General features: G+C 41.6%; 1 protein-coding gene across 1 annotated transcript in view; it reads right to left on the bottom strand.

The window, feature by feature from the left end:
• FBN1 (fibrillin 1) overlaps positions 1–22063 on the bottom strand; it is a 159814-nt gene extending 137751 nt beyond the window's left edge. The window contains exons 1-4 of the mRNA XM_042803990.1: positions 21973–22063; positions 21269–21543; positions 6777–6859; positions 5758–5856 (exon numbers count right to left, since the gene is read on the bottom strand). Coding sequence (XP_042659924.1) covers positions 5758–5856; positions 6777–6859; positions 21269–21438 — 352 coding nt within the window. The 5' untranslated portion in view covers positions 21439–21543; positions 21973–22063. The remainder of the gene's footprint in view (positions 1–5757; positions 5857–6776; positions 6860–21268; positions 21544–21972) is intronic.
• Between the last annotated feature and the right edge of the window lie 4680 nt (positions 22064–26743).

Below are 26743 nucleotides of genomic sequence, written 5' to 3'. Positions count from 1 at the left end.
TCATTTGGCTTTTTACAGTTCAGAAGTATGTGAATGGAATTTTATTTTTATTTTCAAGTAGAAATAGTATTTTTAACTGTATTACCTTCTATAGCAATATGAATCCACAGACCAGAAGTTAAACACGCAATTGGAGAAAGGATTTAAAACAATCTAGCATTTAAAACACCGGTACTCTTAATTCTTCAATTATAAATGTAAAAACTGTATCTTACATTTCTTATGCGTCTAATAGTTATGATACATCTTTGTTCTCCTTTGGATGTACTTCAGTACTTCAGGCAACAAAAATGTACTAACATTCCTCAACAAAAAGTAAAATTGTCTGCAAATACAGAGTGAGTATCTGGTGAAGATTTTTGGACAATGTCCTAAGTAGGTCAGAAAAAGGTGTATAGTTACTTTAAAATGTGTAGTTCAACTTAGCTTTATACAATCTTAGAAAAACAGAGGGGATTACAAAAAGCATAGGAAATGATATCATCTGTCAAGCAGGGAAGGAACTTAAAAACCACAAACTGATTTCAATTAGAGCAAGCTATGCCAAGAGCTAATTTCCATTCCCACATGAAGACCAAAGCCATTTAAATAGTTTGAACTACATTCGAGATAAAAAGGTTAACAGTAGCTTATATGATGATTTTCATATTATTTATTCAAGTAAAAGTAAAGTATATTTCCCCATTTTGGGATAAGGAGTGGGTTTACACATAACACACACACACAAAGTTTCCACAATTTGTCTTACTGCTTCTTAAAGGAACTTTTCCAAGGTAAAATATTTCTTCCTCCTTTTTAAACTAAAATAATTATAGGAGACTGCTGGGACACCCAGTCATCTTTATTAAAATGAGTCATTCAAATCAGTGAGCATTCTCCCTTATTTACCATGGAAGAAAATCAGTGACATAGTCAGTAAACTAATTCTTTATTTTCTGCCCTCTTTTGAGGGAATGTTGAAAATAGTATTTCCAAAATCATACAGACTATTCTGAAATATTACCCTTCCAAAAGTTTATGGAAACACATGCAAAGGCTGTCTGGAGCTCAGTGACGATTTTAAGATTGCATTTTTGAAAAGTAGCATGTTAATTCAGGTCCAGAGTCTCTTTCTCAGCTATATCAACAATTCCATTAATGTCAGCAGAGATATTCCAGTAAATGAAATAACCTGGTCCAAGGTATCACACTGACAAGAGGCTCAAGGAAAAAGCTCAGAAATTACCATAAGGCTGATAAATCAATGCATATACCTTTGCCTTAACTTGGCATGGCCAGGAAATGTTAACAACATTAATAAATTATTGCTTTTCATCAATGATTGTTCTCTTTCAGGTCTAATTTGTGAACAGTCTGAACTGGAAACTTCCAACATCAAAACAGGAATAACTTCAGGAACACAGCTTTATAAACCTGCAAAAGAGGCAGAGAGACCAAATGCATCCACACATGCTTTCTGTGTGGGCAATGTTTGTGTTGTTTAGCAAAGTGAAACAACAAGCTGCATGCTTAAGCATAACAGTTCCTGACTCTTTTAATAAATTCTCAGCAAAACTGAGTAACGACTTCATCACACCAAGAACGCTATCACACCACAACCGCTCACGAAATGTTCAGGAGCTCACCAAGCAGACCCAAGGTAACGCACACGCTGCGATCCGGAAATAAAAAATGTGAGGTGTGAGAGTCTGTGATCCTCAGGTGGAAAAAAACAGTGGAGCTGCTTGCCCAGCACGTCAGGCCGAGGGCACCAGGAGGAGAGGCTGCCTCTCATCTCTCTGTGCCACTGCTGAGGAACGCTTCCAACCCCAGCCGTGCATGACGCAGGGCTTTGCCTGCCAGGAGCTGTAAACAAGGAATGACGGTCTCATCGCATCCCAGATGCTCAGCGTGCTTTCTCTGTCAAGTGAGTGACTCAGGAGAGAGATGGAAGCTAGCGCTGGGATGGGACGGAGGCCTGCAGCCCTGCACAGGGTGCTGAGAAAGCCTGCAGCCGCCTTGAAAACTCTGGCAACATTTAAAATTCAAGACCTTTTACCACCTCTGACAGCAGCAGAATATAAGGGAAGGGGCTGAGCTCCAGGTTTTACTGCCACTGAACAGACATCTCCCATGCCACCCTGAGGAACGTGATGCCAGGGTATGAAGCCAAGGGCCCAGGCCCCAGCCGCCCCCCCACAGCAGGCCGCCTCTGAGGAAGAGCGCAGTCCTCGGCTGGTGCTCCTGAAGCTGCTAGCAGGGGGAGGGCAGCAGGCCCCATTTTGCACTCGGGCAGCATAACCAGCCTTGCCAGGGGGGAACAGACACTTGTCCCCACCAGCTGCCACCCCCAGCACCAACCACAGCTCTCGCTACCTCTGCCATGGCTCCTTTCCTTCAGAGACAGCCCCATCAGCAAATGCTTTCCCTGTTTAGGCCAGCCCGACTAAAACAGGTCGGAAGAAAAACCAGTGGCTGAGCTCAGAGACACACCTGACCCATAACCCTGGGGGCAGTGGGGGATATGCCTGATGCTGAAAGAGAGACTTTCCTCATTCGGCCCCTGCTCCCACAGGGGCAAAGCAGCAACTCCAACAACATGGCAGGATCATAGGGTATGTTTGCAGCACAAACAGGGGCACAGTTGCAGCTCAAACAGACAAGGCCAAAGCAGCCACGGCCCGGGTGGTTTTGGAGGTAGTAGAGGAGCAGCCACCACAGAGCCGGTGCAGCACAGCGTGTCAGAAATCTTCCCCACATGCACCTGCAACGTCAGAGCCACCCACACATCCAAGCCAGTGGGGGGGATATGCCTTCAGACACAGCAATCTTATCTCCAACCCTACTGTAAACATACCCAAAAATTCACTAATTACACAGAAATAACCACTTTTCAGCCAGAAAGTTCATTGATGTCATGAAAATCTCTGCTGAAAAAACCACCGGTTGATCTTTTCAACCACAAATCAAATTCCTAAAGCTGACTCGTAACCAGAAAAGTCCCAACAACTGACCTGCATAAGAACCAAACTTGAAGGCTTTGTTTTGCTTTCCAGTCCACATGCTTTCCAATCTGCATTAATTATTTGATTCCGGCACACAATGAGCCTTTAAGGCCCACCATGAATTTGGTTTCTGCCTATGGTTGTACATTCGAAGACCTGTGCCCACTACTGACTCCTTTAGTACTTAAGACACACATAGCTTAAAATATCCAAAAGACAATTCAGACGCATCCCATGTATCAGAAGCCATACATTTAATCCTGACAAATCATAGATTTTCACTCATATTTGTTATTTGTATTTTGAATGTGACAAACTTGTATCATCTGATTTTTTTCACTATTTTAATAAGAGTTTTTTCTCATTTGTTAAAACTTATAACTAAAATGAGGCTTCATGAATGCATATTCTGAAAAAATATTAACTGTTACCTATGAGAGCTGACAGTAACCCTTTGATGTCAAACAATATTGTTTATGTTTATGTTTACTCTGTTTCCTAATAGCAGATCTAAGTCATTGTGGTCTATTGTGTATTCATGGATTTTGTCTACAGTGCCAACACAGCAAATGACTTACAGAAAGTGTATGTTCTACAAGTTTTAATGAGGTGCTGGGTCATAAACATTATTACACAAGAGTGCAGAGAGGCAGTGGAGTCTCCTCTCTCCACAACAACTCAAGACACTTTTGCTTTTAGAATTGGTTTGTTTTATTAAATAAAGGAGATGTGACCACATGCTCAAAACGTATCTTAAATTACTGCACTGATTAAATAAGATATGAACAATGTATTTTTAAGCCAACTGCTAAGTCTATCTGTAAAGTGTTAATACTTATACCACATATAGAAAAGCAACATTTAAAAGTGGGCAAATCTGTGTAGCAACATAAGAAAAATAATGTCAGCACGGATTAAAGCTTACAATTAGTAGAATATTCATACCTAGGAGAAGTAATTGTCAACCACCAAAATAGCTACGTCATACAGGCTTTAGAAGCTATTTGATTAAAAACTGTAGTCAAGTCCTTCTGTCCTTCTGCACCCATTTATCTGTGCAACTCCAATGAAGGCTAAAACTATGGAGATGAATGGTAGAATATTTCAGAAAAACAACCACAAGAAGAACTGTAACTTTACTCATAATCTAGTTTTCTTCTAAGTCTTGACTCATAAAACACTTCAGTGTGGCCGAAGAAAAAAAATGAGGTAATACTAAGGCCCATTCATTCCTGCACAAAGGTGCCAAAACATGTAACAGATGTAGGGATATATCTCTCCTGTACCCTGAAGGGGACTTGGAAGATGGTCATACTTTCCTTTACTGGCTTACAGGATTAAGGCGTATGCACCTGGTGAAACAGTAGCTGCAAACCAAAGCAGGAATGCAACAACACACACATTTGTGCAGCATTCTGCACCCTTCCTCCTTCCAGTACTCTCTGGGAGCTCCATACCCTCCTCGTGCTGGCCTCTCCCTAACAGACATCACAGGAGCCTGAGAAAGGGGTTGAACTACAAAGAACAATATTTACCATTTTAGTACATGCCATTCCATTACATTCCACACTTGTTATTGTTTTTCCACTGTTATTGCATGGAAAGGATGCTAAAGCCACAAGCTGAAGTGGTCAGTTATGTGGGAAAACTCTTATCAACTAGGAAAGCAAAAAAATGGCAAGGTAAAAAACACTGGGGTAAAGCAGACCACACACTGAGTCTGAAAAGATATTCTGAATTAAAATAATGACCATTTACAGACCTCAGCTGTGTGCATCCCCCACTGGCTTCAGTTAATATGTTGTTCAGATAGTTATAGGCATTTGTGGGAACTAGTTTCCCCCCCAAAATTCTTCCCAGAAACTTCACATTTCATATAAAAATCAAAATCTTCTACATTCCAAAAGACAAGCACTATATTTAAATGAGAATACAGTGGACTTTACAGCTGGCATCTCAGATATGAACTGAGATACTATCCCAAACAAAATCCTACTTCATAGCAGATACTCGTGATTAACTATTGGGCTATCTAGTTCATTGAATTAATTTAATTTTACTTATTTTTTTCTGGATCTGGGGAACCTTCTTTGAAAACTTGAAATCCAAACATTTCTAGGAAATGTCAACTCTCTGAAAAGTTTCATTTCCAAAGCATCTGGAGTTTTTGATGAAAAGGTGTTCCCACTTAAAAACCTCGACCAGTTCTGTACCTCTAGCACCTACAGAAGTATCACCTGAATGAAGTCAGTAATATTAGACTCAGAAGATATGTACTCAGCCTAGCAAGGAAATGCTATAATACTTGCAGACCTACTTATGTAAAATACAGCACAGTGTCTGGCTTAGTAACCTCCAAAATGAGAGCAGAATTACAAAGCAAGTCAAATTCAGTCGATTGTTAACAGTCATCTCTCTATCATTACAAATTTTGTGCTGTATATGTGTGCACGTCTAGCATTGAAGGTAGAGATAAGGCATTTTCCAGAAAACAAGGATGACTGGAATTAGTGTTATAAACTTGTAAATTAATATAGCTTCCAATAAAACTAATTTGGTTTTAATTTAGCAAAAGAGAATGTCCCAAATAGCTAGTTTCTGAGTCATTCTTCAGTTTCATCATAGGAGGCTATGCTTTCTTTCCTGTGGTAAAAGTACGTCTGGTGACTCAGAGGTGATTTGTCTTAAATATTGACCACTGAACTATCTTACATACCTTAGTAGCTTCACAGACTCAAAAGAGCAATATCAAAGACACAGAAGAAATACTTACTTGATTTTGAACCACAGGAGGGGGCTATCTGACCATTTGGGCATGTGCACATGTTTGGTCTAGAGCAAAATCCATCCCCACAGGAATGTCTGCAGATTGCTATAAAGAAAACAAAAATGCCTTTAAAATATGTTTCAAAAACCCCAAACACATAAAAAACACCTGACAGAAAATATGCATTCAGTACCATAACATAAATACCTACACACTTGTTAAATTGCACACAATGGATTCCAAAACTGTTCCTCCTGTTCATCCACATCTGTATAGGGGAGAGCTAAAACCCAGACCTTCACAATCTGTTATGAGAAGGTCTGGGAACATGCCCCAGGCCACACTAGATATAGGGAGATTTCCCTGGAAAAGTGAAACTGTGGTCCATTTCAGCAGACTGCTCTTGGAGGAAGGATGGCACTGAGGCAGCATTACAATACTCTCTTTATTTCTGCACCAGACACACACAAGCATGGTAATTCCCATCTGACAGCACACTGCCTCGTTATCTCTGGACAGGGTCTTATCAGCCTTAGGCAAAGTGCCTTTAACAATTATTTCTGGTACATTGTACCATTACACATGAATACACATTCAGAGCTATGATGTATGTATGTATATATTTATATCCCTACATATGTATTTCAGGGATATGGTCTGAACAAGCAGAGAAAATGTACTTGCTGGCCCGATGATGTTGCCTCCTTCCATTTACTTAGATTAACATATTCCACAGCTACTCGCTCCTGAGAGTCCACACACCCCTTGGATCCCTTTAGCACAGACTTAAACAGAACATGTGGATGAGATTAATCCTTTGTTAAATACTGGTATCACATCACTGTGTTGTAGCCCACAAAACTTTGTATATTAGCTTAATATATTTAAAATGGTAAAGAAATGATGTACAGCTGCTACTGAAGCCATATAGAAACACATTCAAGTTCTGGTAAACAATTAAAAATACCCTAACATAGAAGGACAAAGATAAACCTCAGTCATAACACATAACTGTATTAACTTACGGACTATGCATTGGTTTCCACCAGGTAAAGTTTTCCATCCAGGGCAACAGTAAGCATTGTAACGTGATCCACACACATTTGGTCTGGAAAAAAAAGGACGAATTCTTATTTTTACTCAGAAATATGTTTTAAAAGTAGAGGCATAAAAACGGAAAAAGTAAATCACTGCAATATACATTTCAATAATTAAATCTAGAAGTGTTATACGTTTTTAGCAGAACTGTATGCCTTCAGTTGTTGGGTTTTTTAGGTAACATACACTTTTAGAAATTGAAGATTACATTATAAACTTGAAATCAGATCAGTAACATCTGAACAACAGGAATAGAATGGGCAAGCCTTGTCTCGTATCACTCCATATCTGGAAAAGTAGTGTACAGGGGTTTTGAGCAAAACTCCCATTTAAATACAAAATTAATCACATCTACCATCATTAGTGAACACAGAGGAGATCTCGTGCTCTTTGAATAACAATTTTTACACTTCATGTTGCTTTCTCTTCTTTACTCTAAAGCACTATAACTGTTCCTTGCTACATCCATGAGCAAAACTGTGTATGTATGAGTGAAACATCCCAACCATGACATTAGTCAAATAAATGAGCCAAAATATGTAAATGCTTCACTAGCAAAAATGACTATCAATAAAATCAAAAAGTGGGTGCATGTAGAAAGATGAGGTCCTGTGAAATGAATGTGAAGGGCCTACTGCCCTTCTTCAATGATGAATCCACAGGAATTTTTCTTTCCAATTCATTCCTCTCACCTGTATTTACCCTTTCAAATAACTGTATCACTAGAGTTTTCAGTGAAAGCTGACAGGACATTACATCATTCTTATTGTGATTTTATTGGTAAAAATAGAAAAGTTGAAAGGGTTCTATATCCCTCATGGATAATAAATCCTTTTTTTTTTTTTTTTAAATCTACCTTGTCCTATTTATTTAATGCATCTATCCATGCAAGTAAAGCCAGTAAGAATAGCTTCAAAAATAGGAAAATGTGCCTCCTTTTGTTGTATGTTTAATAATCTTATCAGAGGAAAATGTTACAACCTCTATTAATATTGTGAGCAATTACTCAATAGATTAATGCAACTAAAGCTAGTTATAAACTAGTACTTCCTAGAAACTGCTTTATTAAAATACTCTATACAGATTAGAGACAGATTTAAAGTGTTTATTGTTTTAGGAAGGGTTTTCTGTTATTATTTTGTCCTTAGTCTTTCAGAAAGATCTTCATCTCTAGTATTGCAATGTCTAAGTAAACAACAGTTACCTCATATGGTGAGGCAACTTAAGACAAACAATCTTGATATATACAAGCATTTATTTATGCACATTTTCTAACTAACAAGACTTTTATACTGTATTTATTTAGGGATCTGCATTGTTTATGCAATTTAAAGTATTCTGATTACACCAACTTTGGTGACACCTAGCCATTTCATTAAGTGATTGTCCAGAAACTACTTAAATCAAAGCAAACACTACCATTACCTTCCAATAGTTCTGGATAATTACAAAGTGGTAACTGAGGTGAATGTGAGCAACACAACTGGACTTGTTGCACAGACCTTTTCCTTTCCTGCAACTGGTGTTACAGACTCAAAGTCTTATTCATATAATTCCAATGTATTCAGTTTTAGTAATGTCAGCTACTTCCCTGCAGGGCTATAACCATGTAACTTTCCTAGAGTTCCCTGTTCATCAATGCCAAATGTTGCTCCACGATCATCTGCCAAGTAAGACTGGCAAGCAGACAAGTGAGATTGCTTTTCACCTTCTCCAGTCAGAAGAAATAATGGAACTTATTAAGACAGACAGAATGGGTTTGTTGCTACCTGTTACAACCTACAGGCATAAACCACCCATTTCCGATCCAGGTTGGTAAGAATCTATAAACGGCTCACCATAAAGTGATGTTTAGGTACTCTGTCAAATTTCAGTCTCGGCAAGCACACAGCTTTGGGGACCATCTGGTCCAAGTTAAGAGTCAGAAGCAGATTTCTGTGCCATGGGGAAACCCAATTTTTAAAATCTGTTTCCAAAATGGGGGTCTGGAAAACCTGGATGCGCCAGCAACCATGAAGTCAGAGACCCTGGGAGCCCTGAAGCTGTACACAGGGTAGGGTAAGCTGTACACTCAAGAAGCTCCAACTCGGATGCAGCATGCTTAGCTTTAAAAAAAAAAAAAAAAGTCATCAAACTATACTTCCATGGAACAGTTTGAGCCTGACAAGTGCATTTTCCAGTGGAACACTTTTTCGTCAGAAAGCTGCTGTCTAGCTTATAAAAGAAACCTATATTAAAGTCTGAACGCTGCTTCTTTGAGAGGGAGGGAGTGTTCTTTGCTTGTGCCTATTTGTAAAATGCCTTTAAAAATAATTAATTTTAAAGGTTAAATTCATTGATAGTTATGAGGTGATCAGATACCATCGCAATAAATCCCCATAAATGAATAAAGTATTCAAGGGAATAACAATTTACCTCATGTAAAATCATGGAAACCATCAATCAAATTGGAATGGCTCTATCATAGTACTTGCTTTAAACAGTTACCCACTGTTGTGTTTAATAGAGCATATTTTCCTGCTGATATTATAGGCTATGAATACTAAAGAAGCATTTTATACTCTTATAAAACTGTTTTCCTGAACAGCGCTACAAACAGAGTTCAGTTATAAAACCTGATTTGGCAAAATAAGCAGAAATGCATCTATACAGTACAAGTCACCTGTGGTGCCCACAGCACCTTCCTTTCACTCCAAAGCCCAGAGGAGGGAGAGAACATCTAAGGAACAAAGCTGTTCCCATTGCAACTTAAAAAAGACAAGTCTTCAGTTTATTTTAGAATCACTTATGAACTTGTAAAGTACCAAAGGATTTATGTAATGGTATGGTGCTGAGAGACAGTATGACTGATGCCCAGAGCTTCATCAAAGATGTTCAAAATAAACATGTCTTTGATTAATAATATGCCAGTACAAATTCAGTAGCAAAATGAGTTGAATAATTATCAAAAGACATTAGTCATCAACTAGAAAAATCTTAGGACAGCAGAGAGAAAAAAGTTCATCTGGAAATTCTGGTAACTAATGCTTGAGAGTGATAGGTCCGGCTGACAGCATCTGTGTACACCAAACTAGTAGCTATATTTCTTCAGGAACAACTGCAGAAACATCCAGCCCAATTCAAAGTGAAGCCTTGTCCCTGGCAGGACTGCAGCATCAGCTCCTTCAGATGCACAGACGTGGTCCTGCCCCAGGTCAGCACTGTGCCGGCCCCAGGCTGTGGCTGCAGCACAACCTTGGCCTGTCACGCGTTCTCAAATGAAGTCTCCTTTCTCCACAGGGCAACACTGACCATCGCACAGAAAAGACCAACTGGGTTCATCCCTCCATTGCTACCCCTGCTTCCAGTGCCCTGTCCCAGCAAGGATGAATGGCTGACTGGCTCTTCTGAACTGCACAGGATTACCCAGCAACTAGGGGCAGATTTGTGCAGGCACACAAATTTAAAATGATGGGAAGAAAATCATGTTAAGCTTGGCAATGCCTTCTTATCAGATATAACCAGGCAGTGAGGGTACGTGACAGCCAGAGAAGTGGAGGAGGTGTTCAAAAGCCCTGTGTGAAGCCAGCAGCAGGGAACACCACCCAGCCCAGGAGTGGTGGGGGCACCTCCATCGTTGTGGCCATCCTCTCCAGCGCCCTGGCAGAGACATGGTCGGAGCCCCATGCTGCAACCTGTCCAGGGGGTGTGCTAATTCTGTACATCCCTGCTCTGCCCTGCTTGTGACCCCTCGAGGAAATTACAGCCCTCTCCCGAAGAAAGCGTTGCCCATCTGCAGCTCCCACGGGAGGAAGAGATTCTGGCACTGCTGTGAGCAAGGCTTCAGGCGGAAATTTGTCAGCAGCACTGCCATGCACCAGCCAACACTGGCGTAACCCAGGCTGAATCAAACACAAAGCGTGGGTCTCAAATAAATTAGACAGAGAGACTAGACAGAGTGGGAAGAGAGTGGCTGCAAGAGTAAGAGAGACAGCTGATCACCAGTTACAGCTGAGCTGAGATGCAGGGATACTGGGAAGTGTTTCTAATCACTCCCACATAGCTCACTTTTCCTCTCCTTAGGAAAACACACAAAGGATTCTTCCTTGCAAGAAAATGTTTAATGAAGGACTTCTATTAACTGTTTGGCTGCAGTGGCTAGCATATGTTTAACATAATGGCGGGACCCAATTTCCTGGCAGCAGAGACACAATTTAAAGCAACATCATCAGCCAATGGTTATTTTTAGAGAAGCCTTTGCCTATTTTTCTTCTTACATGGATAACACTGGTACTTGCTAAAACTATGCAGAATTATTAGCTGATCATTTCCACATAGAATTAGAGTGGTGCTTCCGTGCTTGCACTGAGGGTTAAAAAGAATGACAAACATCACCTGAAAAAATGGTAAGTTGGTCTTAAAAATGTGGTTATCTAAGTCTGAATATAACCAACATACTAAGAAATAGTAGCTAAGGCTCCAGAATGTGAAGACGAATAGCTTTCACCAGTCATTTTCCAGAAACACATAATCAGATCTGTATCTTTTGTTGTAAAACAGCTTTATGTACCTTCCTAAACTTCTCAGCATCTCAGAGTTAATGCTAAATGCACAGAGTGGTCCAGCTCTGCTGACTCCACTGGAGCTTTACTCAGCTTCCCCACTGAATCAAGAATTTCCATCCTCAGAGACATTCCAAACCTTAGTGGACACGGCCACGAGCAACCTGATTTAAGTTCACCCTGCTCAGAGCAGGGGTTGGACCACATGGCCTTCCAAGGTCCCTCCCCATCTAAATGACGTAAGCCAGGTACCTGGTGCACAAATTAGAGGTCAACACCAAACACACCTCCATTTGCTGTGCTAGTGCCTACCCCCTCCTCCAAGGAGCAGCAAAAGCAGAACCGGGAAGGGAGGGCCCCGTTCCCAATGGGACGCGGCAGCTGACAGCTACAGCACGTGTCGGGCAGCCTCCCCAAGCCAGCTGCGGCCCTGACACATACCACTCTGCATAGGAGAGCCCAGTGAAGAAGGCTGGCAGTTCTCTGACTTCACCCCTTCCAGTGAGCACATCCACAAACTGAGAAACTTAACTATGTGGATGGGATAGAGCAAAAAACACAGACACATGTCTGCATTTAACATGCATAAGCCTCATTTCCAGGTACCCCAAACACTTTAAATAGGAATTGCTTTTCTGTTGTTTAGCAAAATATTAGAAAACAGGATGGTTTTAGTTGCTGTTCCCTTTTTCATCATTCAGTGAAGACTATTAAGAGGACCCTTGAAGCTATTCAAGCTTTAATCATATAAAAGGAAAATTCAGGAAACAATGCTAGACTCTGAAAGCAAACACAAAATTTAGCTTCTATTATCCTATAAAGGATAAGCATGCATTTTTAAGCAAGATATATTTTTTACATACAAAGGATTGCATCTGATGTACTCGTTTTTACCATGAAATAAGTGAGCCTGGATGTTTGTGCCATGCAGAGAGCCTAATATGATAACTATTTCTCACTCTGACAGTAAGGATACCGCTGTCCTAGAATCCTGGCTCAGTTCAACTGAAAAAATAACATGCTGAGCAGCTCTACGGGTATCTTTGGCTCTGGCCTATGTGCAAGTCAAGAGTTCAAAATTACATGCAAGTTTCCTGCAGCAACACTGAACACTTTTCTAACCCTAACTTCCATCACACTGCGACAGCTAAATACAGCAATCCAACAACAGCATTTGACACTAAGTGAAATCTTCCGCACTTGCTCTGAAAATCTGACCGTGTCTTTTGCAGCAACAGACTCATCTAACCTGACAGCCAGGCATTGTTCTCATTCGTAGCCAGGGACAGATGCATTTCTGGCACGTATTCCCCCATTGTTCCACTTGAGAATGTCACTGGGTCCAGTTTGACACCCAATCTACATGGCTGTATAAGACATATAAAGTACAAGTATGCCACCACAAAAAACTATCTGCTGGGCCAGACAAGCACAGCTGGTAACCAGGAGAGACCCAGCAGGTACGTTCTTAAAAATAAATTAATAAAATGTCAACAGACAAAACAAACAAACAAACAAGCAAACAAAAAACAAAACAAAACAAAACAAAAAAAAAAAAAAGGCATGTTCAGGGAACAAGAAATCATAGCCTTTTTACCCTGGTAGCATTAAATAGCATCCTAGGGGAAACAGATGTATCTGTGGGCTACTTTCAACAGGGGAACACGGAGAGACCAGTTTACACGTCCTGCACCACTTCCCACACTCACCATGTACCTGCTAATGGCTATTGATGGAGGCAGAGCTCTACATCTCCCAAGAGAGAGCACACAGGCCAACTCCGGACCTCTGCCAGCCCCTGCAGTGCACTGAGCTGAGCAGCAGTGCCAGGACTGCCGTGGGGCACGCTGGCCAGCCGAGCCCAAGGCCAGCCAGCCCCTTGTCGAGGCTTTCCCACAGGCGCCGTATGAGTTGGTGCTACCCACCGCTCCCACCTCAGAGCAAAATACAGGCATTTAGGGAGCCTCATAAACACGACATTTGTATCAATACTTGTCAGTGAGCACCCTCAGGTGCTAAGCAATGCCATTAACTTGTGTTTTAAAGTGCCCCCCTTAGGTTACTGGAAGATTTATTTTAGGTAAGATACCAGTGGTTCTCCTCCTCCCTTCACAACATACTGCATCCTACCCCCTGCCTCCTTCCTTGCTGGGATAGTGATGCTGTGTTTTCAAAAGGCCCGTTACCTGCATGTCTACCATAAGGCAACAGGAAAGCCCAGTTGGTACAAATCCCACTGTTTTAGTTCACCTTGTCTCTAGCAGCCACTGGTAATTTACTCTGCATTCAGGGAAGAGAAAAAGATGAAATATCAGAGGGAAAAACAAAGAAGGAGAAAAGAGACAGGAAAAAAATGTTCCTGAAAGGAAACAAATTTCAGTTTGAAACCTCAGCTGAACATCACTGGATATTCTGATGTCCTCCAGCAAAACATGAGAGAGGGGGAAGCTTGAAAAAGAGGATGAAAATGATTAAGAATGTAGACAAAAGAACTGCGGCTTTCGTTTGGTATTTCTGAGGCTTTAATGGTCATGAATCATTTCATAAAATGAGAAGTAGAAAGGAAAACAACAGATTCTCCAGCAAGTCAACATTCAAAATATTCTTCCAGATAAAAGCTAGAACTCCTTCATACTTCAGTGAAGATCTATAAGCAAAACCAGAAGGCACAGTCTTTTTACCTTCCAGTGTACCTTCCAAAGAAGAGCCCAACCTTACTGAACTGTTGTAAAAAAAGCAAATGATTCTTCTTATGCCTCTATCTGCACACCAACATTAGCATGAATGAGGCTGTTCATTAGGTCTGAAATTCTTTTCAAAAATTAATAAATTAATAAAACTGAAGTGGAAAAGTCAGTATGGATGAGAAAACAACCAAAGTAGAGATCCACAATACAAGACCGAAGAGCTACAAATATATTTTCCAGCACAGTGTGATGGTTAATCAGAAACACTCCAGGCCACAATTGTTCCATTCTACAAAAATATTTACTGAGTCTAGGGAGTAAGACCAAAGTGACACACATGCATCTAGATCCAATTTATCTTTAGGGTTCAGCAGGGAGAAGAAGAGAAACAAGATGGAAGGTGATTTTATTGCAAAGTGAAAAAGCTAATGTTTTATTTCTTACTATTTCCATATGTACCCATTCAAAGATCCCTAGCTCCCAAAGACTTGTTTTAGTAGAGATGGTCTCCTATTAGCCAATGTCTACTACACATCTACCAAGAGGAAATTTTCCTGGTGATCCACATGGCTAAATAGTTTGAGTCTTGTGTTTTGGGTAATACTATTCTAATAATCACAGGCTGCTGAGTCCACGAACATATTTAAAGTGACACTTTTCAAAACTTGTACTGAAGTTTAAGTAATACTAAACATTCAAGTTTGCAGGACGGAAGATGAACGACAATGAAAAGGACTGTCCTAAGTGAGCAGCACTGCTGAACAACACACCACGGGAAAGGAAAATAAGCATACAGGAAAACAGAAGCTGCAATTTTATTCAATAAGGATCACTGTAAATGAAGCTGACAGATGGACTGTCCCTGCCAAACCCTAACCCAGTGATCCTCCCATTGCTCCCAAATAAACTGAGAGCAGCCCTATGCTGACTTCAAGCCTGCATCCTCAAACCCCAAATATTCTGACACAGCAGCATGAAGTTGCAAACAGAGTAGCAGTTTATACAGTTAACAAGGCAAACACCCCCAGATCAGACTGAATCTGGTGAACAACCTGTGAAACCACCACTGAACACAAAATGTATCCTGTGCTGGCTAACATCAGGGGAGAAGTCTACTTTTATAAACCTTTATAAAGTGGGCTCTTGACTGAGGAAAGTGCAGCTGTGGTTAGCATCCCCGACACATGCTGGAGGCTTCGTCTGCCTCCTCCAAACAATTCTGTCTGGAAACCTCCACCACAACCTGCAAATTACTGTACCCTGCTGCAACCAGATGCACTCTGCAGGTGCTGTTCTTCCCCCCAACCCTTTTTGCCTCCAGTTCCTAAAGACTGAACACCGCCTGTCCCCCCTCAGTAAAAGTTCAACTAAACACCAACAAACTGAGATCAGAAAGTCTCCAGCAAGACAACACTGCACAAAAGATTAGACAATTTCATCACAAACACACAGAAGAAAATGACTATCTAGAACACAAGGAAAGAAACAAAGTGCAGTCCATGACACCTCTTGTTTTCTGAGTAAGAGCCACAGCATAAATCTATTTCTAACCTGACAAGCAATCCAGTCATAGCCATAATCAGCTTTACACAGCCCCTCTCAAGATAGAGGACAGCAAGGTAGCTTCCTGTGCTGGGACACAAAGTGGCAAACCCAATGTGAAACTCTCCACCCACACTGTACACAGAGTACAAACCCACCACAGGCCAGCTGTGACCCATCCTGCAGCATCTGGGTCAGCATATCAGGCCAGCCTGATATAGCTAAGAGCTGTGCAGATCAAAATAAACAAATGAATTTAAATAAATAAATAAATGAGGGGAAGAGAGGAAAATAATTACATCCAATCCTGCACTCCTGATCTTCAATATGTCACCTTGGCAAAGTGGTGCTTAGTGACAGGAAACCTACTTCATCTGAGACCCCCGAGCCAGTTTTACAGAATTTCCAAAATAATCATGTTTTATACAGTATGTCAAGAATACTGCTATACTGTTTATTGTAGCCTTCTTCCTCTGTTTCCTCTATTTGTGACTTACTATCATCAAATTGAAAAAAAGTATTTTTCTAATATATTTGGGGGTGGTGGTGTCTGATTTAAAGTTCAAACAAGACACACGACACTCCAAAACCATTTGTGTCCAGCTACAATATAACATGAGAAAAAAACACAGAAGGGAAGACTGGTTAAGCAAATGGTAATGGCACCACGTGTGCCTAAGACACTCACCAGTGAGTACTACGACAGTACCCACCAAAAGTTTTAACCATAGGATGCTTTTTCACTGTCATGCCCCAAATTAACTGCGTCCTAATTCTGCAGTATGAACTACACAGGTCCAGAAGTCTATTCCCATCAATTATAAACTAGAATTGGAATTAAGGCCATGCCTTTTAAAGAGATAGTGTCCAAATTACAGGATTTGGAAATCTAAGTGGAGAGTACAACGACTACATAGGCCTGAAGATTACGTACTACTTACTGTTTTTCTTCGGGCTGAAGAACAACATGGAACTATAACAAGAATGCTAGCATGGAAGCTTTGCATTGCTACTGGCTCTGGATAAAGCAATCCAGAACAGATTCTGTGCTGGCTTTTTGCTTGGTTCTGTGTGCTTTCCCCACTCCTCATCCATACATCGTGCTCCCCAGAGAAAGTCACACCTACATCAAATCACATCATACAGTCCTACCGGAAGGAAACATGTACACGAGACGCAGTGCCAAGATCTACAAACTCATTTCACTCTACAACTAGATTTGCAAGGATAATGTAGTAATAAAAAAACAGAATCACAAGCACTGGCAAATATATTTGGAGAGGTGTAGAATCTTAACACTACATGTAGTTGCCAAGGTCTTCAAGTTTTACATTAAGGTGCACTGGCATAAAAGTTCTTCACCCTCCACACAGGCTTTACCCCCTCAGGCGGAGAGGACTGGAAGGAGGTCAGCCATGTCCCTCGGAAGCCAGGTGAGTGCTCCAGCATATCAAGCATTACAGAAATTTGCACATATTTTTAATTAAGGTTTTTATTCCCAATACGCAGGCTGTCTCCTGCTCACAAAGTGACACTGGCAAGGTGCGGCACCAGCAGCTGGCCAGAGGTGAGCTGGCCAAAAGTGGTAAGAAAAATGTTTGAGGTTTTTCAGTATAAACCAATATTTACCGGTATGGAAAGTCTGCTTTTCTTCAGTGGGCTTTTAGTGGTAAATATTGGTTTAAAACGAAAACCAGAAGCCTTAATTATATAGTTGAATACTGGAATTATGTTATAGATTTATAAGATTTATTTTATTTCAGGGAGCAGTGATGCATAAAAAGGGTCAAATCCAACTGAGTTTACTCTAGTAAGCATATCAGTAAACCTGTGGGCTTCATTTGGGATGATCAAAAGAAATTGGTCCAAAAAACCTCAATCCCCTGTTGAATAGCTTTAATCCGAGAGTTTTATGAATCATTTTGGACCCAACTATTCTATTCTGCAATATCCACTATCATTTCAACTTAATAAAAACAAATAAATTAAGTCATTCTTGTACAAATGCATTTAATTAGTGTCTTAGTCATGCCACAATTCAGCTATCTTGTACAAGTTTTAGTTGTCTTAAAATTTCTGCTGAGCTATTTGTTAGGCAAATAATTGCTTTCTTTGGTCATTATAATAAGAAGAGACTGATAAACATTGCTTAAAATATTATTAAGAACTGACTGATCCTCATTAGAGTTCGAGGTCTTTGTCTAGCATCATGAGAAAATGTGAAATCCTAATTACTTCTAAGACCTTTAAGCACAATACTTCTTTTATTCAGTCAAGTACCAATAAAATCACCAGTAAATTATTTTTTTACTTTATTTTCAAATGAGTGAAACACATATAAAAGTTTGACTTCAAGTATATATTGTTTAGAAAGAACTTGCCATTCATGGCCAGTTTTGTAGGTTTTATTTCTTCAGAAGTTGACACTATATTCTTAGGTGTTTGAGGGGTGGCAGGATAATGGCTTGGTGCCTTATAATTCAATACACGAACATTTGTGTTGAAGTTTTGGGGATCCGGAGGATAAAGGTGTCAGTAACAGCTTATTATTTTAGCTTGCTGAATCACAACCGATTCCAGCAACATTTCCATAAATTAAGAATCTAGTCATATTTTGAAATAATTACTGCCTTTATTCTGATTCTTTCTGATCACTTAGAGGCACCAGGCACCAGTACATAAATACACATTGACACAGACCAACCACAGATGGCATTACAAGGACTTCATTGCTAATGCCTTCATAGCTGGACCAATTTAAACTACATGAGCAGCAAGCTTAAAGTCTTAAAATGAGTACATAAGGAACATTTCCAAATAATTTATAATTATTAAAGTTAAAATATACTTGTAAAATCATGTTATAAGTTCGGACTGCTCACTGGCATAAACAATGAGGCAAAGGTCACAAGGACGAAAGCAAACATCTCCTGCAATCAACAGCTTGGTGTAAAAAACAGTTAAATGGGAAAAATTATGAGAAATGAAACTGCTCTTAGGCTTCTTCATTTTAACATACAAGACCAGTATCACACAGAGACTAACCTCAATACTTTTAAATGCTAAAAGACTTTCAACAGTCATTATAATCAAACACACAAAAAGTCTAAATGTAAAGGGTTTTCTCTAAAAATATATCCCCATGCTCCTACAGTCAGAGCAAGAGTTTACTGCAAAAAGAAAAAAAGTCTTAGGCAACTACAATAACATGAAAATGAAGTTTCCCAGCATCTGTTATGACTTGTATTACAAATCTCAGATTCCCAAATGTATTTGTACTGATGAACAAGTTAAAAAAATAGTATGCCTTCTTGTAAAATCATATTTTTAGCATTTTAGTCCTTCAGTAACAATGAATTCTCCTTGTCTAATGTATATACAGTTCCTGTACATTCAGAATATGTTTTCCATCTGGCTTTCCAAAGAATTAGTTCCAACCTTGTCTGTTAAAATGACAATTCTTTTTATTCATATTGTGCAGTACAGTACCACACCTAAGGAAGTGCTCACAATTTCTAAACTGGAAATATCCAGCAGGATTCACCCAACAATGATCAAGATGACTGTGTGTTAACAACCTCCTTCAAGCAATTTGGGAACTCTACACTCAGCCTCAGAGTTACAGAAAAAGGTCTAACAAACAACCAAACTAATAATTCCTTTTGTCTTTACTGTATCTCTGATCATCTAGCAAATTATTATATCCTTGTTAAGAACCTGCTTCCCAGGGGCATTCATTCAGATTTGTAGTATTCCAAATAATTGACCGAGATATTAATCACTTAAAATTGATATTGCCATTATCTCTAGATTTGCAGATTACTAAGTAGATATGTAAGTCATAGATAATACGCAATAAAAGGAAGAATCATTGCAAAGCACATAAAAAACTGAAGGCTTCAGTTAAATATAAGAATCAACTCACAAGACTAAATACTTACCCTAACCCGTTTCAGATTCCAAAAATAAATAACACTTGAAATATCATCTCTTGATGCACTACCATTACTGTCTAAACAGCACAGTTCTAGAGCAAGTTACATTCACGAAAGAAATTTCATTCTCAGCTAATGTGCCTTTAACTTCCACCAAGTCTATCAAGTCAGCACACGTGCTAGATGGCATACTCTGTCCTGCTGATCAGAAAACAGTGCTTGTCAGTTTGGTATTAACTCAGAGTTCTATAATCAGAAAGTTTATTAAAATATCCTGGAGAATAATGGCACCTTCTGATAAATACTGTTCCTTATCATCTTTTATTGCTTGCAATTAGTTCTACAAACTTTACTATGTGTCCTCCTCACCTCCTACTTTTTGTCACAGGAAAGATCTACTTTGTCCAACAATTTCTCTTGTGACAAGATAAAAGGAAATGAAACAAGAGAGTCTGACCCTACCAAATCAGATCTTTGAAAAGCAATACCGACAGCTTGCATCCATTTTTGCAGCATGGGGACCTAAAAACATAAGCCTTTCCCAATCAGGCACGCATAAAAAAAAGTCAAGATAGCAAATCTGAATATAAACAAAAAATACTACACAAGTATGAGGAAGTTAGCAATAAATTAAAACCTATTCATTGAGGCCTCTAAAAAAAAAGTTGTAATAGCTCCTTTTTGAGGAAATCAGTAAAAGAAAGAAAATAGCTTGCACCCCTTGCTGAAGCATAACTATCTCCACTTAATTTTTCCTGAATTTGCTCTCTGCCTGACGGGTGAAAAATCTGGCTACGGACTGAAAAGGTGCACTGGAACACCTGGAAAGGGAAACCTCTTTTTTCCTTCAATATAGCAAGCTTTCCACCTCTACAATGAACTGAATTTTCAACTGCACACACGCAAAACACCTTTCAGCTGACTTAACAATTGGTTTTGCATTGGAAGGGTGTTCCATTAGAACTGGAAAAACAGTTTGCCTGACACAGATATACCCTTTATAAAAACACTCTGCTAAGCAGGTACCACAGTGTTTTACAGTGATTTTCAACTCTTGTATGCTTGGGCTCACTCATGCTAGTACTAGATAGCTCTGATACCAAAAATACGGTCCCAGTGCTTCACCCCTGCTGTCCCCAGATCACAAGGAACACCAGATAAGCAAAAACAGTCCCCTTGAGCACAGAAGAAGACTCACACCCCAAAAGGTTTAAGGTGGAGATGAAAGACGACAGCTAATGGGAAGGGCATGCCGTGGTCTCCAGGCCTCATTGCTATTCTGCTTTATGCAAAGCAGGAGCACAGGACGCGGGAGGAATGCACAAGCTCGCAGTGTGCCTTTATCTGCGTCCTGCCTAGAAGCTAAATGAGCAACCGCCGCGCCGCAGCGGCTCATCCTCACAAAGCATCACCCACCCAAAAGCGACATAAGGGACCCCGCGCCCTGCCCGGGGGGTGGGGGTCCCGGGAGGGCGGCGGGGCTCCGCGCCCCGGCGCTACCGGGGGATGCTGCGGGCAGCGCCCGGCACCCCCCAGCCCACCCTGCCCCTCGGCAGCGGCACCCCCAAGGGAAGGGGGGGGGGGGAACCGGGGAGTTCTCCCACGCCCGCCAGCTCCCACCGCAAAGGGGCGGCAAGGGATGTGGACGCCGGCACACGCATACCGCCCGCTCCCCGCACCGCGGCTCCCCGGGAGGGGCCGGCCCCGCACCTACCCTTTGAGCGCGTCGTGCCCGCCGCCGCCCTGCCCTCGCCGCTTGGCCCGGCTGGCCCGGCTCTCCTTGGCGCTCACCCCCTCGGCGTGCCCGGCGGCGGCGGCGCCCGCCTGGGACGCCCACAGCACGGCAACTCCCAGGGCGATCCCCAGCAGCCGCCCCCGCCACATCGCGTCCCCCGAGCCCCCGGGCTGCGAGCGGCCGCCGCCTCCTCTCCGCCGCCGAAGTCCGCCGGTCCCCGCCGCCCTGGCTCCGACCAGCCTCTCCAAGGCGAGCTGCGAAGGGAGAAAAGGGGGTTAAGGACCGAGGAAAAGCGGGCGCGGCCGCCCCCCGCCGCCAGCCCCCCGCGCCCCGGCGCCGTCGGCCCCCGGCCAGCCCGGCGCTGCTAGCCCGCCCGCGGGAGGCGGCGGCTGCGGGGGGATGGCGAGGGGCTGCCCAAAGCCGCCGCGGACTCTACCTTCCCTCAAACAGCATCCGCGGGGGCTCCCGCTCCCGCACCCGCCGCGGACAGCCCGCGGCCGCCGCCACCGCTCCCGGAGCCGCTCCGGGGCTGGAAGCGGAGCTCCCGGGCACGAACCCTCCCCGGGTCCCCGGGCCGGGCACGGCGGCGGCTGGAGCGCGGTGCCCGGCCGGGGCGCGCCGCGGGCAGGAGCCCCGCGCCCAGCCCGCCCGCCCCGGAGAAGCCCGCTGCGAGGGGCGCGCACCCGCTGAAGCCGCCGCCGCCGGCTGCCGTTCCCGCTGCTGTTCCAGCTGCGGCCGCTGCACCCACCGCTGCTCCAGCTGCGGCTCCAGCTGCCCCCTCCCTCTCCCTCCCTCCCCCTCCTCCTCCTTTTTCCCCTCCTCTCTCCCCCCCCCCCCCCCTTCAAGTATCGCCCGCGCAACACTTTCTCGCGAGAGAGAGGTGAATAAAAATGTCCCCCCCCGCCCGCCAGCCGCTACCCCGGGGGCTCCGGGGGCGCTCGGCGGTGCCCGGGCGGCTGCAGGCCCCGGGCGAGCCCCGCGGCGGGGCACCTGCGGCGGGGGCGGCCGGGGTCGGGGGGCGCAGCCGCGGGAGGCGGGCGGTGCTGCGCGGGGGTCCGCGGTCGGGCGGCGGTGCTGCGCGGGGGGTCCCGCGGGTCCCCGCCTGACACGGAGGCAGGAGCGGGAGCGCCTGGGCTGCTCCGAAAGCGCAGCAGTGTAACGCGGGAGCGAGGGGGGATCGAAGGAAGTGGGCGCCGATACCTCCGTCTAAAACGATACGTACGTGCTAGAGGTGCAGCCTTTTCAATCGCTGTAGCGGTTTGAGAAAAAAAAAAAAAAAAACAACATAGTATGTTTCCCCTCTAAGGAGAGACAGCAGCGATGTTGGCTACAGAATGAATAATGCACTTTCTAGCAAGGAGCATGGCACAGACACCGACAGCTTCTGTACTCACTCTTAAAACTCTGCAGGCAGCACCAGAATAAATGCATGCCTCACCTTTATCAAGGAAAGGGGGGGGGGGGGGGGGGGACAAAAAAACGCCTTGCAGTTTTTGCTTACGCTTTTGGGTTGATTTAAAGATCCTGGTGAAGAGCAAACCACTACCACTCCTTGAAAGGTAGAAAGTTTTAATACTGAAATAATTCAGGGTGGGGGTAGGACAGTTACTAGAGTTCAAGCCCTGTCAAGTAGCTCTCTACCGCTATTATCCCATTTTAACATACTCAGAAAATACAAAACCAAAAAATGCAAATCTACATGACTGAAAGTAAATTATTTTTATGCATTCTGCTGCTCTTTGCTTATAAATATTTTGGCAGAGATGTTAGATTTCCTAATTTGCAGGTATTTTCATTTTTTGTTAGCTCCAGGCAGGTTCTGATGGTGAACAGTTCTGTATTATTGAACTGATACTGCAAAAGCTCAGCTGCACAGTTTTATAAGCAAGCAGCTGGCCACCCAGCCCTGGCAGCTGCCAAACCACCCTTCCCAAAGATAAATGCATGGTGTATCATGTACCACTACTACAGTAGTAGGAAAAAAGGAAGTACCATGTAAGATTTCCCAGTACCGCTCTCTGGTCACAGCTGAAATGCAACAGTGACACAAAGTATGGTAGATGCAGTTTGAAATACATAGTTTAAAACAGCTTAGCATAGTTTACATGTATATATATATGCATTCTCTTTCTAAATGTACATACAAGTATTTAAACTAGTAGAGGAAATGCTGAATTTGTATGTGCTCACCACAATAACAGCATTCTAATAAGTTTGGCTGATTTATCATCAAGAAAAGTGGTGGATTCTGCAAGTTACAAACCAGTCATTTCATTTTGATCATTCCAATGTCACTGTTTAACAGTTTAACATAAAAACTTTCAGATGGACACTTAATATATAAGTAAAATGTAGATGTGTAGTGAAATACTATGAGATATTGGACCAAGAAAGAAGTAACAGGATACAGTGTATGCCTCTTCAGGGCTCTTTTCAACAAGGCCCAAGACAGTGGTATAAGATCTGGGTTGCAGTATTTTGTAACTTGTACAAAATGAATCATGGGAATTAATTCTACATGCAGAATATTACTGATTTGCAGTTTGCACCATAGGAGTAGAATTTGGGGGTTTCAATAAATGCAAAATGTTGATTTTCCTGCTACAATACAGATGGATAAATAGGAATTTGATTTTTCAAAGTTTTTCTTGTTTGTCTGCCACATAAGCAGACAAAATTAACATTATTTTTTTTATGCCTATGCTTGTTGAAGACACAATGTAGGATTGTGTGAAGACACAATGTAGGATTTGCTCAGAAAAGGAAAGAGACCAGCATAAAGGGGGTAGTAACTGTTCCTGCTATGAAGAAATCCAGGAGATGCAGTACGTTGATACACAATTCTCTTCCTTCACTCTCATCTATGTGTACAGCAAAATCTAAACATTTAGTTAGTAAATATGGAAAGGAAATATGTTTAAACCAAACCACTGAAAAAAAAAAAAAAAAAAAAAGTTGTCAGGTATTTACTAATTGTGTTTATAATTCAAAGATAGAATTTACCAGTAAACAAAAGTGAGTTATGAAAGGAATTCTGGGTTGCTATTTACTCAAACATTCTTTTGGTTTCAACATTTTCTGTGTCAACCACTTCAATTTTCTGGATGAGCTACCAGAAAAATATCTAAGTCTGTGTCACAGGTTAATGGGATGATTTTCTCATATCTTCTAGGACATTCTATGATGTATTGTTTAGTATCTTGCATAGTTTCAGAAACGTAGATTACACTATATGAAGTAATGTTACATGATATGTGGGCTGTCTGTTAGTTAATCTAGTGAACTATGTAGCACACCATCAATTTCTGGTGTGTCATTTTAAAGAATATGCTTATATATTAGAAGTACTTAAATTGTTGACAACTTGTAAACAGTGACCACCTGGGTTCTCAAACTACTAGAAAAATACACTGGCACAAGCAAAAGACTTAAAACAACTTCTGCTCTCTACTGCTGAACAAAGCTATTACTACGGGTCATCCACACATTTCCCACTGCCACTCGAGCCTTCGCAAACATTTGGACTCCGAAGAACATCTAGACAAACAGATTCCTATATGGCCTCCAAAACACTTGTCATCCACTCAGAAGTTTCACTCAAGGAAAAAAGAACAAAGAGGCAATTCTGATGATCCAGTTGATCACCATCTCCCATGACAAACAAAAAGATCAACTTAGATTAACTGAGATCCAGAAGTTCAGTGATATTTTAGCTCCTTGATCAAACCCTGGAATCAAACCCAGAAATAGAAGACACCAAGAACAAGACATATAACATCATTGCTACATGCACAGCGGAGTTTGCTGTAACAAGTAACTATTTTTCCACAATGCTGATTCTTCCAGATGATTTTTGAGGATCTCATATCTGTACCTTGGAGGATGTAGATGGCATGAATTGTGGCAGCAGGGGCCAAAATCAAGGGAGAGTAATTATAGGTAGACTGGTTATATGAGGAAATACCAGGAAAGACAGACTACCTTTTGCAGTTAGGGATCAGCTTGGAAGCAATGATCTTAAAAATTTACATAACTACGCACACACATGCTTTAAATCAAGTTCAGTACATTCCTCTAATAAAAGACATGCTCCTAGCCAGCCATGCCTTAGTGCACCTCCCTGTGCTTATCAACATTTTGTACATAAATTGTTTTGTACAGTGCATAAATTATTACAATTTAACTGATTGTCAGAGAGATAACTATTTGTCCTGCTATTGAATTTTCATAAAAACATTGAACTGAAGTTTTCAGTGCTGACAGTCTTTGTGCTCAGCAGCAGTGATGCGAAGTACCCGTCTCCCTTCTTCCTGGCCTTTACCAAGCCAGTCATCTTCACCTTACGCAAACATTCCTTCCTCCCCTTTGTAGGATGCTTATCAGAATTTTCATGTTTGAGACAAATTGTTTTGAACTGTTGCAAACAAAAAACTTCATCACAGGAACTACTGTGATAGAGTTGGGAGTTAATTTCTTTTAGGTTTTTTAATTTAAATTTCTATGAACTTTTGCAATTATTGTGCTTTTTTGATCTGTAAATTTACTCCAACCCAAGTGAGCAAAAATAAGTATGTCCATCTTACATATTTCTTTATTAAGAAAGCCTTGATTATGCCAATGAAAACAAATAGTGTGGGAAAGTTTTGGTGTGTGTATTTTTTTAAGTACATTACAAGCACAAACAGTAATTACATCCAGACAACCAATTAGCTGTTTTAAATATTAAAAAAAAAAAAATAGGTAACTCAAAATAAAACAAACTATCACCCATTTTTTTTAGTGCTGTTTGGTCAGACAAGCTCTGATAACTAGCTTTGAAATCCATTAGTGATAGCTTTTGGGGGACAAATTTCACTTTTACTTCATTTATACAAGTGGTTTTATTTGAAGTTTTCATCTGTCAGCTGACTGTATAATGATGGAGGGGGAAATCCAACCCACATTAGCATATAATTCCATAATTTATGATACTGTGCAAAGTGTTGGGGTAATATTTCTGTAATATTGTATGAATTAAAAAAAGGTCTCTCTTGGCTGAGACATTAGGGGCCTGTGTGCTTCTGGGGGAATTCCACTATTTTATCTCAGTTTTATTCTAGATGACCATAAACCTAGTACATTTTGTACAGATTCAGAACACATCTCTCCTGTTTATGCCTGTATGGAATAGTTTTAGCACTGAATTAATGTTTTTTTTAATAAAACAATTCCTTTAGTTTACAAGAACAAGCTGAATTTTTATATTACACCGCCAAAAATTGTAGAACTCAGACAATAATTGTATTTGTCCTTACTAAGATCTGAATGAAACATATGTTCTTACTCCTCGAAAACACCTGGATTCTTCAGTATCAGTGACAACACACAAGGAAAGTCGAGAATGCCCTGGTTCAGGCACACTCTTCACAGTACTATTTTTAGGAAAGTTCTGTATCACATTCATAGCTGTTTTTT

Source organism: Tyto alba, unplaced genomic scaffold, assembly GCF_018691265.1.
Source record: "Tyto alba isolate M040663 unplaced genomic scaffold, T.alba_DEE_v4.0 Super-Scaffold_41, whole genome shotgun sequence".
Classification (NCBI taxonomy): Eukaryota; Metazoa; Chordata; class Aves; order Strigiformes; family Tytonidae; genus Tyto; species Tyto alba.
Note: the sequence above shows the minus strand (reverse complement) of the source record. Positions and strands in the feature narration are given on the sequence as shown.